Source organism: Tubulanus polymorphus, chromosome 2, assembly GCF_964204645.1.
Source record: "Tubulanus polymorphus chromosome 2, tnTubPoly1.2, whole genome shotgun sequence".
In the NCBI taxonomy this organism is placed as follows: domain Eukaryota; kingdom Metazoa; phylum Nemertea; class Palaeonemertea; order Tubulaniformes; family Tubulanidae; genus Tubulanus; species Tubulanus polymorphus.
Genome location: NC_134026.1, coordinates 28338811 through 28358573, shown reverse-complemented (window position 1 = coordinate 28358573; position 19763 = coordinate 28338811). Strand labels below are relative to the sequence as shown.

At 40.1% G+C, this 19763-nt stretch overlaps 1 protein-coding gene across 2 annotated transcripts; it reads right to left on the bottom strand.

Annotated features, from left to right (window-relative positions):
• Positions 1 to 862: 862 nt before the first annotated feature.
• On the bottom strand, positions 863 to 18821 carry LOC141898763 (uncharacterized). Of its 2 annotated transcripts, XM_074784844.1 has the most exons (4): positions 18763 to 18821; positions 11383 to 11485; positions 4458 to 9497; positions 863 to 4032 (listed from the first exon to the last, which is right to left on the bottom strand). In XM_074784844.1, the coding sequence occupies exons 3-4, from the start codon at positions 9422 to 9424 to the stop codon at positions 2172 to 2174; spliced, it is 6828 nt and encodes a 2275-aa protein (XP_074640945.1). In that variant the 5' UTR covers positions 9425 to 9497; positions 11383 to 11485; positions 18763 to 18821; the 3' UTR covers positions 863 to 2171. The 2 variants fall into 2 exon arrangements, with proteins under 2 accessions (XP_074640945.1, XP_074640946.1); XM_074784845.1 differs by lacking the exon at positions 11383 to 11485 and having other exon boundaries at positions 18763 to 18820.
• Positions 18822 to 19763: the final 942 nt, after the last annotated feature.

Sequence of the window (19763 nt, the reverse complement as noted above, 5' to 3'; positions counted from 1 at the left end):
TAAATTAATTATCTACATTTAAAGTGTTACACATTTAGTTGTTATACCAAAGGATCTTTTGACATTACACAAGTGTGAAAGAGTGGAAACTGAACATGGAAGTCCGGTAGTTCCTTTTATCCATTTCCCGGTTGAGTTTTAGTGCTGTGTTAAGATTTTGATAATTTTCTCCGGCCGCAAATAGGTAAATAGTTAGTCTAGTACCTAGCCGTTGTTCTGAAACAACAGTTGTACGGAACCGAAACAATGACTGGTATTCAGACTAGTAAATAGTTTGCCAAGTACGGCCATTCTAAGACTTTGGAAAGCCATTCTAAGACTTAGGAAAGCGAGTATTATGTTAGTTCACGTTTTCCCCGCTATCGCTATAGATAGTGGCAGCACTAGACAGTCGAGGTCGTTATTTCACTGCGGCGGGATAGACATTGAATGCTATCGTATAATGCTTTATTCTATGAAATTATTCTCTTAATAATGAATTTAGCCCCACTTTTGAATATAAAAAGATTCCAATTTGTTATATCCAATAATGGACTTTGGTTATAAAGATAAGTAGGCTTATTGACATCGTGTCACAGGGTCAGTCTATCCATGAATTGCCAAGAGCAGTGATTGAGCAGTTACGTCTACCATGGGTGCGATTCATTATTAAGTACCACCACTTTTTCTGCACTTAAGTACTGAAAAGCGCTTCATTTTATACAACGAACCGTGTAGGTATATCAAATTTAAGGAAGATGTAGAAAACCTGTTTGTCCCAAAGGAAAACACTGATTCATGCCCAAGGTGTTGCAGCTCCTATGAAATTTCCTCCAAACGTTCTCAGAAAATCAAACCAAAATAATTACTTGAAATGGTCTGTATTTATAATACACAATAACTGTACAATTTACTTACAATTCAATTATTAATATAATACAATCTACAAGTGTGGGTTCCAACATTACTTGGTTTACAGTAGAGTGGGTTTTCTAACAATTTGTTTTTCAACAATGCAGTTCTTATATAGACAGAATACACATCAACACCATAAAAGTATGATGTTTGCAAATAACATAAAATAATCCATATACGTCAAGATTCCAAGGAGAAAAAACGTTTCAATTACCGAAACTCTATCTGATACATGGGAAAGTGTGCAAGTTTTTTTAAGTGCCAAATCCAGGAGAAATAAGCAAAGCACAACTATACCTGATATTATTGTTCAGGGCTTATACGTAATATCTATGATATCTAAAACCATACCTTTTACTCGATGATGCAATCAATAAATCTGTAGGATTTGTTCAGACAGCCGTTGTAACAAAATATTGGCTTTTGAATATATTGAACAAATGCAAACAAGCTTTATATCAATTATAAGGTTGACAGCGGGATACACGCCCTCATGTAGTAGGCAAATATGTATATTTATATATATATATACCCTGTACAAACCCTGCATCTCATTCATCTTTTTAATCAACTAGGCTAGTAGGATAAAACATTGCCATTGAAGTTAACAAATAGCATTTGGCAGTGTTAAGGCTTTATGTTAGTGGAATCATGTGAAATGTTCACGTATACACAACACAGTATTATAATTGATATCGACCGAACAATTAAAATAGAATTACTTCCTGGTTGCTGAATACAGATCCCCGAAAAAAATCACAAATACAGAAACTTCATACATGTACATTAGCATGGAACCAAAATATAAATTCTTATGATCGATACAGAAATTACAAAATAACATCAAACTTTTAAAAAGATTTGTCAACAAGTTTCCAATAACTTCGAATTCCATTTTTAACTAGAACGTTGAATAATAATAACATAGAAGAAATAATGGATAAAACATCCAAAACAAACATAAACTCAGTCATGATGCATTAGGCAACGATTTGTGAACGATATTTTTTTGCGAAAACTATTTCAATATTTAGCATAATCATGAAGTAAGAATCAAAATCATTGGAAAATTATTCATAAGAGATGATCATTTTGTTAAAAACAAGAAAAAAGTCAAACACGAAACCATTTATAGAATCATGGGAAATACAGTAATCTTTAAATATGCAACGGCACTTTTACGTAAATAAAAATGTAACAGAATTTCTTGCTGAGAGGACGAGGAAGGTTCAGGAATTTATTACGAAGCCATGTATATAACTCGGAAATGATAAGCTTTAACGTTTATACCTAGTTTTAATGAGAGAGGCTCTACGCGCTGAAGTACGCGGTGACAGTGGACTAGTTTCAACTTTACGCTTCTTCGCCGGAGAAGCATCGGACAGTTCAGGAGAAGATTTACTGCGAGCGTGACGTTTACCGCCTTCCGACGACCGAGGTGCGAGCGTCTGCCCTTCACTGCGTCGACGCGTTACATTAGCCGTTTTAAACTGCACATTGTGCATCGTTTGGGGCTTTTTGAATTCGATCTCGCCGCTATCTATAACACCGGAATCGTCGCCATTATTGATGAAATTTTCCTCGGATTTTCTACGTTTCGTCGCCGAATTATCATCATTCGCGTTAGAATCGACGGCAACGTCATCGGCTGAAACGAGCAGCGACTCATCGATATCATCTATAAAACTTTCGTCGTCGGTTGTTTTTGAAGCCGATGAATTCACATCGGGGAACACATATTTTTCGAATGAGAACAATTGTTTAGGTTTTCTAGCGCGTTTACTCTGTCGCGTACCCCCTCCGTTCAAGCTGCCTGTAGAATTTGTCCGATCGTGGACGCTGCTTTTAGATTCGTCGAAATTAATCGCTCGGACAGTTGCGCTGTTCGGCTGCTGCGTAGTTGAGGAACCGTTGAATCGTTTCTGTCGGATTTGGAATTCTTTCCAACGTTTCGCGTCCTGCAAAGTCGGCTTCGCATTCAAAAGTCGGAGCTTTTGCGGAACTAACACATCAGCGAGTTGTTGCGAGTTGTTTCTACTGTGCAAGTGCTCCAGAAAATCATTCACCGAAAAGAACTTGTCGCACTCGACGCATTTCAGACATTGGGCAGTTTTCGTTCCGTATAAATCCAAACGTAGTTCACCTATTTGTGAGCACCCGCCATTCTGTTTTACATTCTCTGATAACGGATTATCGTAATGTTCAACGATCATTATTCGAGAATTATTCTTCGTTGTTGCCGTTTTATTATTTTCGGGACTAGATGGAGCACATTTTTTCGGCGATGTATACTCATCGCTGAGTTCGATTACTTCAATTTCATCAACGCTAGCTTGTTGTAAAGTCCGACAGATATTTACTGGACTCTGAAAATATTTTTTATTCACATTTTCAGTTTCATCCGTCTCAACAGGGGCACTACTATCAACATCTTTGCACGTGGGCACGGTTGGTTCTTCTTTTAAAAGAACAACTTCATCTTCAATGTTTTCCGACGAAGTTTCATTTTTAGTCAAACGCTCATTGGTCGTTCCAACATTATCAGAGTCATCATTTTCTATTTGCGCCGAACTATTTATGGAAATTTTCGGAATATCATCTACGACACTCTTAACATCAGTTTTTGTATGTGTATCACGATCGTTCTCAGCTGATGTTTTTCGATTGATAATAACGGGAACAGCGTTCAAAGATGGCTTTGAAACAGTTATTATTTTCGAAGTACTTTTCACATCTGTAGACAGAAAAGATGGCTTCACGATGGTCAGATCGGCTTTTTTACAATTGTTGATTTTCACACCTTTACCAGTTACTTTCAAGGGGGATTTGCCGTTGTTTCCAGAAACACTGACTACTTTAGTAACTGGCACTGATTTAGGTGCTTTAATCCGAATTACGTTATTATCTTTTGAAACCGAATTAAAACCAACACCAGGAACGCTGATGTCTATTTTTGTTTTGCTGTTACTGCGTTGCTTTCGGCCTACTTTCAGGATTTCACTTCGGAGATACTTGGCTCGATTTCGTAATTTACGAATCTGTTCCAAGCGATCGGTCGTATCATCAGAGTCTGAACTCGTTGCTGTATTCACATCACTGTCAGAACTTTCCAAGTACATAGCAGTCTTTTCAGGTGAACTGAAACAAAATTTTATGACATTTTGAGATGACTGTCCTAAACCTGAGGAGGTTGTCGAGTTGTTAATCTGGTGTTAAATCAGTAAACATGAAGACAGATAGTATTTGGAGGTTATCTATATTTCAATAAAAGTACAAGCTTTCGCTACTTAAGTATAGCAGCTTCATCCGGCAAATGAACATTTATATTATAGTTTGGTAAGGTATAAGGTACCTGACTTTACCTTTTCAACACTCAATAACCAGGGAACCAGTTCCCAAATCTAAACTCAGAACTGTGGGACCCGGTCCTGATAAAGCTACTATGCACTGACAGGGAAAGTTTGTAATTTTTGATTAATTCAAGTTAACCTAGTACTAAAGTACTACCTGACATTTACGAATTCATCTTAAATTTATGAATTCGTTTCGCAAGAATAACATACCTCGGTTTACCCTTAATTGCAGCCTTAGCTTCTTTCAGATTCACCAGTAACTTAATCGGTTTTTTCTTTTCCGGTCGACGGTTGACGTTGTTTTTACGTTGTCTAGCGAGTCGTTGTTGTTTACGCCTGCGCTGCCATCGAGCCAACGTTCCGCCGCGCTTTCGTTTTCCTTTCCCGATTTCTTCGTTCGACGTGATTGAACTCGCCGGAATCGACATCTCGTCGTCGGAATCGACATCCTCTTCCGGTTCGTCTTTGATATCGGTACGAGACGCCCGCGGCGGAGGATTCACGTAATAACCGATCAGAATCTCGGCGACCTCTTTCGTGACGATCAACGTGCTACGCGACGCGGCTGCATGCGCGTAACGAATCAGGAAGTCGCGCTGAAGTTCGGTGGAATTCGTGAATTCTAAGTTGAGGGCGCGACAGCGATTTTTTAACAAACCAGTCGGCTTCGCCGGAAGAACTTGTTTATGGATATCGACGAGACGAACGTATTCCTTGCCTTTGATGTAAAGCCCCGGTAAATCGTTCCAGAACATATTCACCATTATAAGATCAGGCACGCCGGGGTCGGTGACTTCAGGCGCGTCGCTGACCAGTTTCTTCATGAATTGAGATTTAAACATGCTCTCCGGTTTACCGATCGTGAAATTGTTGCCCTGCGGATGGTTATGAATAGCGGTGCTGCGCGAGTGATCCGACGAAATGCTCGATACTGAATCCGACTTCGAAAAATTGGTCGAATTGGACGCGTCTCCCGCGCCTGTCATGTCGATCTGTGATTTATCATCGATCCCCTCGAAATCTAATTTACGCGTTTTCGTAATGGACGAATAGCCTTGACTAGAATTCACTGACTTCTCGGGAGACTGAAAATTCAATATCGAGTTTATATTTACACATTCGCTGAACAGATCGCTGGTGTCGAGATCGAACAGGTCGTGAGGAGTGCTATCGTTCGCCAAGTCGGCTCCGAGTTCCGACGGCTGATGTAGAGCTTCTTTCGCTTCGGTTGTCGGTAGCGAGTGAGTTACGTCAGTAGTTGGTACCGGGCTCGATGTTACTACCGTATCATTTATAAGAACGTCACTATTCGTCGACATACCCGACAACATCGGCGGATTATGGAGAAGAGTTTCGCTAATGGTCGAAGTTGAAATGTCTTGCGCGACTTCAGACGGACCGGAACCATCCGCATTTATCTGATGATCGGTTGCGATTTTCAGATCGGGATCGCCGGTCAGTAACTTCGCCGCTTTCTCGACGCCGAACGTAGCGAGGAACTCTTTCACCTGCTCGGGAGTAAGATTGAATCCCATGTTGTCGAGTTCCTGCGAGAGATCTGCCGCTGCGTGGTTCGGTTCCGCGTGTCCGTGCACGTCGTTACAAAGAGTCTCGAGGAAATTGCTCTCCTCTTCGGTTACGCCGACCGCGAGTTTTCCCTTCGGAATCGACGGGTTGAAATCGGGCGCGAGATCGAGATGATCGATCTCCGACGTTAGATTCCCGACGGCGTTTCCGCTACTAGTAGGAATGCTACTAAATACGTCATCATTGTGCAATTCATTCTCTGCATCCAAATATGGAACGGGATACTTTGGTGGATTGATGAGGTTCTCTTCTTTTTTCTGTTGCGCGGCGACAAATTTCGCCTTCGCCTCCAGATATGTAGCGTCTAAACCGGGCAGGAATTCCGCCGAATTCGACGGTCGAATTCCTTTCGTTTGAAGATTGTCGACATCCGGACGAGCGCGACGCCTCGGTTTTTTCGTCGCGTAAAACACGAACTGATTTTGAAAACTGGACGTTCCTGTGATTTTAACCCTGTCGTCGTTTCGCATACGCAGCGACTGCTGGTGCTCTTTCTTACGCAGAGAACGACTTTCTTTACCGTAAAACGAGCCGGGGGACGATGGCTCTGATTTTATACTGTCACTAGCCGCCATTTCGCTGCTCGTGTCGATAGTTTCGAACTTCAGTTCTTCGCCGCCGAGTTCAAAGTTCACAATCTCGCCGGGTTCCGATTTGATCAATTTTTCCGGGGAGAAATCGGACGTCTCCGAACTATCGAGAGATAACTTCTTCTTTTTCTTCTTATTTTTGTCGATTCGTCGTTTGTATTTGCGCGATTTAGACGATTCCGATTCGCGCATCTTTTTCAAACGAAGCAGTTCCTTCTTTTTCTTTTTCTCCTGTTTTTCTTCCAACTTCTTCTGCTCTTTTTCCTCTTTGATTTCGCGTTTTTCTTCTTGTTTCGTGAATGCGACCACCTGATAGAAGGAATGCAGGCAGTAATCGTGATCGCGCAGCGGATGAGGGCGAAGGTTCTCGTGAATCTGCGTCGCCGCGTGATGAGACAACGGTCGAACTCCTTCGATCCGCGAACGCGCCGAAGACACTTTATACTTGTTCCGTTCTTTCGGCGGTCGACCAACTGGACGATTCTGAGCGCGCAGCAATTGTTGCGCGAGTTCACTTTGGTACAACGAAGAAATACCATTGTTATTCAACTGTTGCATGGAAACAGTCGTCGGTAATCCGGTGAATGTCTGTACAATCTGAGGTACAGGTTTAATTAACGCCGACTTATTTACAGTAGGTACCGCGGTCGCTGTAGCCGATGCTTGGATCAACTCAGCTATTTCATTCGTCTTCGAATCCGACTGTATTTCCGGAGATACGTTGGCACTGGATTCCGTTGGAGTCGTTTGTACACTGCTGAACGGTACCGGAGTTATCGGCGATTCCGGTAAACTCGGAGTCAGTCGATACCTGCTGAACTTATTCGGACTTGAGAACCCTACCTTAAGCGAAGCGTCGGCCGGAGAAACGACATCGATGATTTCATTGTTATCGTCGACATTTTTCCGACAATCAGTAACAGGCGCGATCTTTCCGGTACCGGATAAATCGTCGATAATTCCGCCGTTTAGAGTTGTTAACGACGTGCTACCGACGTTACCTGTAACTAATTGAAACGAGCCGGCGAATCCTAACGATGACGACTGGGCGCCTTTAAAAAGATTAGTTCGTCGAGCTGGATTTACGACCGGATTTTGTACGGTACTAGTCGTCGGCACGAGAATCGTACCCATATTTGTCTGATTAACGCTGGTGAATGTTTGTCCGGCGAGTCGTGGCGTTAGAATCGTACCGGCAGAGGGAACGTTTTTATTTACAGGAACGGCGATCACGGGAACGGCGATCATCGGTCTCTGTCCGGGAATAACCGTACCGAGCATACGCGTCGCACTCAACGGTGACGTCGGTAACGCCCGAATTATTGGATGAGTTCGAACTGGACTAACGACATTATTCACTACGATACTCGACGAAGTCGCGTCATTTAACGAAACTTTTGGCGCTTCAAAAGTGGGTTCCGTTTCTTCCGGTAGCGAGTCATTTACGTTTGAATTAGAATCAGCACCGGGCACTGCACTAACCGTAACAGACTCGACGGTAGAGTCCGATTTATCTGGTGGAGAATTCTTATTATCAGCGCCGACCTTATTACAGTCAGTTAGATCAGTTTTATCCACAGATACCGACGAATCATTCGTAATGGGCGGTGTATCTATATCAGGTTTCAGCGAGGATACATCATCTACAGAGACTGTAACATCAGGATGTGGTAACTCGGCACTTCGACAATCCCCATCGGGCGGTTTCGGTTCCTCCAGTTCATTATTCATAGCTTTGTCTTCAACGCGGTCGACAATAGAACTAGAGTTTGAAACAGACGCGTTATTATCGTCCAGATTTTCAACATTCTCCGCACAGTTAGAACACGTATCGTTAGCCACATTCTCGTCATCAACATTCTGACTATCGGTACTATCAACGCAATCAGCGTCGATAACAGGATTATCCGTCGAACGTTCTTCATTCGGAGTTACAGCCGATGAACAGTTATCAACTAATGCAGAGTTGTTTAGTGCGGCGACCGAACCTTCTACACAAGTCTCTAATTCAGACTCGAGTTGACACTGGTTAGTTTTACTCACTTCAACGCGATGTTTGAGATCATTAGCTGCCGGTGAGTTATTAGTATCACACGTATCCGATGATACACCGTTCAGCTCATTGAGTTTAACGGTCGCGGTATCATTTTGGGCGTCTTTCTCGAAATCATCGATTCCCGCGGCACTCGGTGCTGAACCTAACGAATGATCTTCACAGTTGACGAATGGACATTTCGTTCGATTGTTTATAGATCGATCGTGCGATTGCGTATCGTCAGTAGCGACTGGCGATCGCGACTGATCTACGAGATCCATCGAATCTAGCGAACGACTGCCGCTTAAATCCCCGTTCGCCGAACTACGACCCGCACGTGAATCCTCCTCTGACACCGCGGCGTTTAAAATAACGCCGTTATTTACCGCGTTCGAAATATCGGCTGATGAGGAATCGACAGGAACGGAATCGGGTGAAGATTCCTCGTCGTCGCTTCGCGAGTTCGCGGTAATATTACGAGATTCGTCGCGTTCGAGGATGGATTTCTGTTTCGCGCGTTCTACGTCCTCATCGTCGCTTTCATCGTCGTCGCCGTTCAAATCATCGGTCATCGTTTTATCGTCATTGGCGGAGAACGCGACGAAGTTCGCGTATGAATGATCGAGGTAGCAGCTGTTACCGGTGGTCGCCGGGTCGCCGCACGACGTACGACGACTGAACCACACGCGCGATTCGTTGTTACTGCGCGTACGCACACGATGCCCCGCGACCGGCGGCGCCCTCGCGCCGCGACTCGGCTGCTCGCGTCCATGATTACCCGCTACGAAACTACGACTTCGCTTCACCTGTGGGGCGTGATCCGAGTTCGTTTTACGCCGCGATCGTGTAACGCGATCGGAGGAATCGTCGTCCGCCGTCTCTCCATCATCAGTGGTGGCACTTTGTAGAGCAGCAGCAGCGGCCAATACATCGAGCGGGTTGAACGTATCGATGTTATTGTGCATTGCGACACCCAGAGGAGTCGTATACTTGGGTGCCTTCTTGATAAAACATAATACACGTGACTTATCAACGAATCTGAAAATATACGAAACGAATAATCGATCAACAGCAGAAACATAGATTATATACATTTCATTCATCCACGCGAAAGGAAATTCTTGTAATGACTAAGCGTTGGTAAACCAGCCATTAAAAACTGGATTCTTGTGAGAGAGAGAGCAATAGACAGGATATCGTCATATCAGGTTATGGCAACAGGCCTTTAACCCTTTGTTACGACTGACATAGCCGATATATCCTCCCAATGGGACGCACATCGAGGCTTAGGCGAGTATCTATGACAAACACCAGATCTATTCGACGCGCTAGAAACTACCGAATATGTATCGCCGCAGTATTACATCGAATCGATGCTTTATCAACTTTTATCGCCAATTATCAATAGTAAAAACGTAAATAAGCGGCGCAGACTTCAATCAACTGCAGTAAACTCTTACAGTTATTACTAACGGAACAAAGGTTTCATATTCGGTTTCATCACTCCACGATGAGTTGTACGTGATTTCTGTAACGAGCTCACAATTACAGAAAGTAGATTTCTTATAATAGTGCGTTACATACGAGCTTAACTATAATCCCCATTAACATGAGCGCGTTTCAAATTTTTCAGGATCTTCACCGCGCAGAATAATATAATAATACACACGAGGCATGATCGCGCAATAAAAATAAACTAGCTAAAAGATTAGTGTTTTTTTTTCTACCCATCTCTGGTTAATACGTATGACGTATGCAAGGACTTTATAGTAATCATTTGATTAGTTTATAGCAGTACGCAGCAATTCTACTGATGTCGTCAGGCATCGGTAGACTCTATATATTTATTATTAGTGCCCGAGCTCTATGTGTGTGTGTGTGTGTGTGTGTGTGTGCGCGCGCGAGTGTGTGTGGTGCCATGAGGCATTGATTAATATATCTGTGTTGATATGAAAACCACCACCATTTAATAATAACACGCTTTTACGTTTCAATATCCAATGTTTCCAATTTGGAAATGATCGAGCGAGCGCTGAAAATTGCGCCGGAGATCTTAGGAGAAAATTAATCAGAATATCTACCTGGGGAAAACAGTCACGTGGATCTATTTCAAAAACGGCTCATTATTTGAAATAAGCCGCTCAAATATTCATCAACGATTTATACATAGACGGTGACAGCGCAGACGAGTGGTGGTTTTCACTTCCGGACCTCGGGAAAATTCGCGAACGGTTCAACCGAAAAACCCGTATAAAATGTGTAGTTAAAGAACTATAAATCTCGGCGGTCGTCTCTCGCGACGATGTCATGCTTGGAAACTCCGGCGTTGTCAAGACTGTGGCGCGATAGTTACCGCACGGCGATATATCAAACAGCCAACAACAGCTTCACGTTGATAATTCACCGGCGAAAAATAGAACCGACTCATCGACTCAAACTATAGAGCTAAAACCACATTAATTTCATACGAAACAAGAGAATTAATTAACAGCGTTTGAAATAATGACGGAACGCGATGCATTTATATAGAATCATACGCATAACATATCTCAACCACATCCTAAGGCACAAATAAAACAATAGACACGCGTGTATGTACAATGATGATTACGCAAACATACTACGAACTTGTTGTGGGGAACTCTTAGCTAAATCACTAACACACGGGGGGGGGGGAGGGGGGAGGGTAGGTAGAGGGGGTAGTCTATCTAACGACATTCCTTCTCACTGGTTGAAGTCATTTTCTATAAAGTGACTTAAAATTAGATAGGATTATAATTGAGCCGAACTATGTTGTATATAGCACCTGTAAAACTATAATAGCAGACTATTATACGCTTAATGAGCAGCCCGCAACTCATATTCACACGCAGTATGTTTCACAACATTAGCCTTCCACTCAAGGAAGGTGCGATCTACATACGTTTTTAGTGTTGAATCACAGATGACCCTGTTTCACTGTTGAGATTACAATGTCTCTGCCATTATAGCCCTTGTATTATTATTCTCTAGCAAAATGTCTACACCTGCAAAATATGATTCATATAAAGCGTATTAACATTTTTTATCCGTGTTGACGTGACAGTTAAGTAATCTTACGCCGAAATATCAAAAATGTTCATCGAATATCCCCTGTACATCAGACCAGCGGAGTATAAGATCGTTTTAAAGATATCTCCTCCGTGCACGGCGAGTCAAACAGTACCTTTATTCATGATCTAATGACTGACGGTCGTATTCAATACATAACGAGATACAAGAATAATCCAAATTTTTGATTCAATGACAACCGAACCAATAATAAGAAGCACCTCTACTCTTTCAGTAGTGACTGCCGACTTCAACATTATCAACTATCCATTGGAGTTAATGCTGAACACCAACAGGCTTTCTGATGAAATGTATTAGTTACATCAGCTTCAGTCAGTCCATGTATGACTATCAGTGCTCATAATCATATCCAAATATAGAACATCAAAGGAAATGGCGATTTTCACCTCACCAATTTTCGCCGCGATACGGGGAGTTAAAATATATACGTACGCGCATTTCATGACAACCGAAAAACTAATCACGTCATTTTAAGATCGCTAACTGTATTTTTTCGACAGAAATTATAGCGTCGCAAATGTATATTTACGGCGTTGCGTTTAAATTGAAAAATGACGTGTTACGATCTGTAGAGAATTGTTTACGCAACTCGCACGTTACACTAGATAATCATTCTGATCTATTAGTCGTGTTTGTTATTTTATGAAATCGATCGAACGTCCTTTTCAAATATATATATATATATATATATATATATATATATATATATATATATATATATATATGTTCAAATGTTGTATTTTACGGGAAGAGTTCCATCGAATTCTGTCTTTCAAAAGAACGACACCATTACACAACAATCCAATACGTTAGATATTGATACGCTTTTTATCAGTCGCTGCAAACAATAAACAATCGCGACAACATCGGTCGGTAGATCCGTTCGAAATCTACTGTCTACTCGCGAATAAGGGCGCAGCTAGATATCATAGATAAATATTTATGAAACCGCAAAATCGCGTGATCTTAGAGAGTTCGGATAAATAGTTGAAAATCCATATCCGCGCAAATACAGTAAAAATCCCATTTACAAATGAGTAGATATTGCCACAAATATTTTCTGGAGCTACATTTGTAGAAATTTGTACAAAATTTATTGTACAAGTTTATTCATTCATTTGAAAATGAGATTTTCGTTATTTTGCTCGAATCTATGCGTTTTCAAAAATGACGCGACCCTGGAAACAATGACGAGCCCAATTCGCTCTATACAAAGTGAATAGAAATTGTAACAATTCACGTCAATAACCAATTGATTTCCATTCATCGAATTGGATAATCTTTCGGGCGGTAGAGCATACACTGGCAAGCGAGTATTACATTCCATTCAGCTTATGAAGCAGGCACTGTTTCGTGTATACAGCCTGATTGATTCCCATACTCATTCGCTCGAAGATTCCGTCAGAAATGAGCGCCGAAATAAAGCGTTAACTCGCTCTCTCTCTCTCGTTATTTCCATGTCGCCAGAGCAGCTAAAAATCACCACGCAACTAGATGAAAACAAGTATTGTATTACTATCACGCAAAAAACGGGGTGTTCTCAATTCCCGGCACCCCCCCAGCCCGGCACCCCCTCTCCCCGTCGTAAACTCCCTTATTCAACCCGTATACCTCTTTTATGTATTTCCACAGTGTTCAAAACAACAGACCGCATTACACAAACAAGCCTGCACTATGTTTTTAATAATTCATCAAGAGTTATTTCAATGCACCAGTTGGGGCATACGTATTACACAATACATTCTACTCGAATAAGAATTATCCTTAATCATTCTACGGAATAAACTAGAACATTACGAGAACTGCTCGCTGGTTTAATCTCAGTTTAACGACATATTCGGCTAAACAGGGTTTCGTCGTTTATGCAGGACACTCGATAGTACCATAGAATAGCCCGTATATTCTGACGCGGAGAAAAGATAGGCATAATTAGTTTAAAACCCACCAGAGGCAAAATTAAATCTTATTCATCAAAAATTAAAACCAAAATACCAAAACGTTTCGGACTCTCTGTAGAGATCATCGTCTCGGGCCAGTTGCATAGTCATGGCTTAGACTTAAGACCTGTCTAAGACCAACTTAGTTCTATAGCTAATCTAACAACTTAAGACCATTCTTAAGATTTAAGACCACTTTTGGAGTTAAGTCACGACTGTGCAACTGGCCCCTGGGGTCAGTTGCACAGTCATGACTTAAGTACAAAAGTGGTCTTAAATCTTAGGACTGGTCTTAATTTGTTCGATTGGCTATAGAACTAAGTTGGTCTTAGACTGGTCTTAAGTCTAAGCCATGACTATGCAACTGGCCCCAGGTGTCTAATACCCTCAGCTAGTCATTTTATTCATACACCTGACGATGATCTCTATAGCGAGAGGCCGAAAAATTGTGTCTCTAGGTTTTAATTTTTTATAAATAAAACTTTTCAATCATTATACAGAGGGTTTTTAACTCAATATCTACACACCGACTACACCTTATCAAACCGAACCTAGAAATTTCCAGTAGTCGCGAGGGAAAATCATTAATGAGAATTCAGTTGAATTTAATTTTCATTATCGAAACTGTTGCCGAGCTGTTTAAATATATCATGATAGATGCAAACAAACATAGGCCTATAGCAAATGATAACCTTTATTCAATACCATTTAGCTAAACGTCAGGCCTTCAGTTTCATTGACTGAAATTGTACGTGGGTACCAAAAACGATACATTTTCAAACGCGATCAAATTCATACCCGTACACATCAGTTCTTGCTTTTATCTAAAGAGAAAAAAACATACCAACTAGACCTACATAACCAGCAGTACCATATATAACTATCAGTACCACCATACGCCTGCGTTATGTCTTTGTTCGCCAATCAGTTACACATTACAGATGTTGCTCCAGAATTACATGTTCAATCATTATAGATTTATAGTGTTATCAGTTTATACCCATATAGGCCTTACACGCACACATACACCGCGCTGGAACCACCGCCGGTTTATCACTAGTAAACCATCATTCACGCAAACTCTCCCAGCAGTGACATATATCAAATATTGCATACATATCTCCTCACCTCGATAGAAGAAACGTATTTTGAGTAGTTATTTTTTTTCTAATCAAATCCCATCACGAGGAAAGTGAAATTGATTCAAAACATATATATATATATATATATATATATATATATATATATATATACATATATATATATATATATATATATATATTCTTCATGTCAGTAATGTATAAACGTGGAATGTCAATATTCGGTTATAAATAATCGAGTTTGTCACAGGTTCAATAGCTCGTGTGTTGAATATGAGCCTTCACTTCGTGAGTTTATTATATTGTAACGAGTAATGTTTGATACATGCATGAATCGACTAGGCCCCCTCTATGTATGTCCTGCGCGATCGAGATGATGACTGTATAAAATGCATCATCTTTTTGAGAACATCGCCGGCGCAGCTAAACCATAGACAGGGCGGCCACTTTCATTTGACTCGCCTTTTCCCACACTACTCCCTGACATGCACGTTGTTTTTCCTGACTTCTGATCTGCTAAGAATCCAATCAATTAAATACGTATCTCATAGACGGAAACTGTTTGATTACACGCACGATCTAGCAATCTCAACAAATTTCCCTAAGTTTTACCTGATTTCCAGGTTTAAGTAGCCACCCTACTAAACATTTAAGCCAGGCCTAGGTTGCAACTGCTTGCGAGTTGTTGCAACGCGATTGTCAACCGTGCCAGTCACGATGAGTCATACACGGTCCACTTTCTGTCACTCCCAGTCGCAACTGATAAACCCGGCTCTTGCAACAGATAGAAACTAGTCACACACCGAGGGTTGCGTCACAACTATAGTCGTCAGTCGACCGGCGCCCGCCTTAAGAAACTCACTGAAACGAGACTCGAATTACAATTTTTCTCTATTGTTGATTGAAATTTAACGGTAGATTATGTTTCTCACGTGTACACGGCTCTGATTCTCGAGTCACGCCGGTAAATTGGTTACCTAGTTACTGAATACACACGCCTTCCTGATAAACGCTAATGAAATGCGGAAAAAAAACCTATAAAATCTCAACCGAAGAATGCACTACCCGGATATCATAAAAAGCCATCAATATCGATAATAAAACCTTCGAAAAATCATTACAGCCAAATATTCATTATTCATGATTAAAACTGTCTTAGACTACCGAAGTCGAAGTCAAAATGTCACCTTCAGGGAACGTGTACTGGCTTTGTTAATCAGACGCAGTTTGTAGATCAACAAATACCAAATAATGATTAACCATGTGACGCATTAGTAATCTCTCTATACACGTAATAAACAACATTCAGATCAAATTTTCTATTGCATAAATCTGGAAGCCGAACAAGTCGCTATACTACACTATAATCAATTCACTGAAACCTTAGGCCGAGCATTCCTACCCGATTTTTACCTCGTTTTAGAGCAGTGTACTTTTTATTGACCCCCATATGATTTGTACTTCCTCATCTGTTATACAGCGCTCATCCAGTTGATGGATCGCTTCGAACATTTGAACGGTTTTTTCTGCTGTACAGAATGAGAGAGACAGACTCAATAGGACAAACATCCTATATGAAACAAGCATAACAATGTATCTTGTTGAGACTCGCGCTAAAGGTACTGAGCAAGAAAATTCGAAGTATTCAATTTTTGGAAATTCCAATATGTAAACAAATAGGCCTACAATATCAGAGAACTGTGAACTCTACAGGGCCCAATATACAGACGCTATCATAATATGAGCAACTAGAAACATAACATAATTTCCTAGGATACGATATATCAGAAAATCTGTCATCTGTTATACATTACAGCCAGTTGAGTAATCATATAGTCCATAAAAAAACCTCTCGGCAAGCTGCTAACATCATCGAATCAGTCATCATTTATTAACCTTTTTAGAGCCAGAAACAATTTTGAAATGCCTTCAAAACCATGACGACAATAAATCTGTTTTTAGTTTTAATAATTCACTGGCTTCTTTACGAGATTAAGTTCTTCCTCGAAACGGTTTTTAATTTCGAAGAAAATATTAACGCAATTATGAAGTTGACGCAAATCGCAAATGAAATGCGGCGCGATAGCGATGGAACCTGGGGGTGGGTAAGTCCTTCGTGGCTTTATAGACAGACACATACTGGTTCGTGGAATATATCTGTAAAGCCTGCAATTTGTGCATTCAGCATTCCCGTGTAAACTGCATCGGATCAATACTCTTGACAGAACTCTGGCTTCATATCAGCTCCACCAACCAAATATAAGTATCTAGGTTTATTACGGACTTCATCTAAACTAAGACGCGAATCATGATTCATTTACTCATCGTAATCAGATATCATTGATCGTTAATGTTATACGATTATGAAAAAAACAACAACAACCAGATTTCAAAATGAAATCTAGACCTGCAGAGAAAATCAATGATTGAGGAATTGTTTCAAATGATACAAAAACTGGTAAAATACATTACAAATATAGTAACATATATACAACATTTCTTCAAATTATCTTTAATCATGATTTTTAAAGGTTGCAGGACCAAATAAATAAAACAAAGATGCGCACCTTTATATACGAAAAACTGACATTGTATAGGCCTACAAGTTTTTACCATTTTGCACTTAGGCCAAATTTTTTTTAGTAGACTGTAACAAATCAAAAATAAGCTGATATCTGATCAACGCGCACTCGGAATATGCTGCACCAAAATAATCCATTCATATTGATATTTCAGTGAGCATCTGTAGCATACGTACAAGTGAAGTTCTATCGTATTCGAGAAAAATGAGTTATATAGAACTATTAGGCCTAGCGAGACCTTTACTGCGCCTGTATATACCGTAATGTATAAAATAAATGCGACACATGGTTGTATTGCGTTTTTAAATTTCAAGCTTATTATCATACTGAGGCAACGGAAATATAGGTTGCTCACCTAAAGACCCTTCTGAAAACAGCGCAGGCTTATAAACAATCTGTGTTTCTGACAAATACCACTATGAATTGTGAACAGACTTTACCTTTACAAAACCGAGGTACGAAATAGGTTTCTGAATCACAATGGTATCAGTTTTAACTAGCATCTCTACTATCTAGGCATATACCATAATACACGAAGCTATTGACTGGGAATTCCAAACCTGTTTCTACACTACGAAACAACGCAGTCAATTCATGTGCGTACAGATCAATGCTTAATATGAGTTAGTATAGAGACCCGCGATAATGAACGTCTATTGACAAATCCGATGCTTTATCAATCGAAAACAACTATATCACGACGAAAATAATATCTCAACTTCGATATTTCAGTTCGAACGTTTGCAGTAAATTCACCCGATAGGAACGTTTCATCTATTGTCATCGTTCATACCTGACTACACAACCAGATGGAACACGTGAATGTAACAGTACATCATCACCGTACATCGGGGTTCACTGTAAACAAAGACAGCCCATTCTGTCACCAGGATAATCCTACTCACGTGTACATGTGTACACAATGAACAGAACAACTCTATATGAAAAACAGGTTTTGCCAGAGACGGGGCAAAATGACTCAAATCATTAACGCATAACTATATATGGAAGATCGAACTGAAAATAGGGTATGATGTTCTATTACTGGAATAGATCAAAATATACATAGGCTTTGAAGATAATAAATAAACCGATGATTGTATATATTTACAGTCAAACTCGCCCAAAATCGTCACAGTTGGGATTATCATTGGGGTTGCCGGCTTATCCTAATGATGACTTACGCTTAGTAAATAGAATCTGAAATACATCTAGGACCCAAAAATAGAGATGACTTGAGTAATGTGATGACCTATCCAACAGGTGACTTATACTTAGAGATTGAATCGGAAATACAAATTCAGGACTAAAAAACAAATGATATAAGAAATGCAACTTATATTAAGCAAATTGAATTGGAAATAAAATTTGAGACAAAAAACAGTGATGACTTAAGCATTGTGTTGACTTATCTGATGTAGGCCTATACATATTGACATGGTAACTACTATTATAAATAAATCAAGAATCACTTGGTCTCATCGAACGAGGAGTCTTTGAATTTAATAATGTAACTGATCGATGTGGCACTGCATGCATGAAGTGTCAAAGAGATAACCTGTACTTTACTTACCAAGAGTCTTCTTTCTAATTCATAGGCCTACAACTTCTTTTCTTTCTTTCTTAGGAAGTGTGCCTTTGATTATTATGTAATCCAGATAGGTTTGAATATTCTCTATATTGTTAACCTAGAAGATAAAAATAACCCCATTTACACACATCATAGTTCTTGACATTTTAACGAGGCCAACAAATCCACAATAACGTATGCCAACATGGCATAGCATATCGTACAGCACATGTAGAATGCTACAAAAAAATGGTTATGGAATTATCAGAGAATCAATAATTAATAGTATCCAGTTAGGTTATCCGCTCAAAAACTGTGTAACAACATATCCTGAAAATTCAAGCGTATTAAAATACCAAAAGTATACATTTAAGATTCTGCGATTAGGCCTACATTTTGACTTAGTTGAAAAACTATACTATCAATCTTAAAAACAGCATATAAAATTTAGATCACTTTTTAACTTCGAATATGGATTTGAAAAATTGAAATAAATAGGGGTACGAAATTTAATGCAATAGCACTACCATCAACATTCTCCGGTCTAGAAAATTCTAATAATTCGGACAATAAATGCCAAACGAAAATAACAATCAACAGAAATAAAGTCCTAGTGAAAATCCAAGAAGCCAGTGTGTAGCGAGACTATGCATAGTATGAGGTCATTACAAAATATAAGTTTTCTTAAAGAGAATTAAACATTTTCTAATAAAGCACCTTTTGGACGGATAATCCGGTATATATAATCCAAACAGCGCCTGGTGTTTTGTGCGGATTATGCTGCAAAACAGTTGAAAATTAGTGAATTATCGGAGCGCGATGTTAACACCGTGCACCACCATTCCGCCATTACACTCTATCACGTGATCTCATGAATAAATTGACGCAATTTTCAAACTTTGCGATCAAAATGCAACCCTTTTTAGTCCAAAAAATACAGTTTGACATAGTCTGTGAATTTCTCTAATATCCGCTTTATTACTAGAACACTTGATCTAATCGTA

What these genes read in the sequence shown, in the direction of transcription:
- LOC141898763 (XM_074784844.1), bottom strand. Translation starts at nt 9,424, where the DNA reads ATGCACAATAACATCGATACGTTCAACCCGCTCGATGTATTGGCCGCT. An exon ending in GCAATTAAGGGTAAACCGAG is followed by an intron (nt 4,033 to 4,457) that starts GTATGTTATTCT and finishes ATTTTGTTTCAG; the next exon opens with TTCACCTGAAAAGACTGCTA.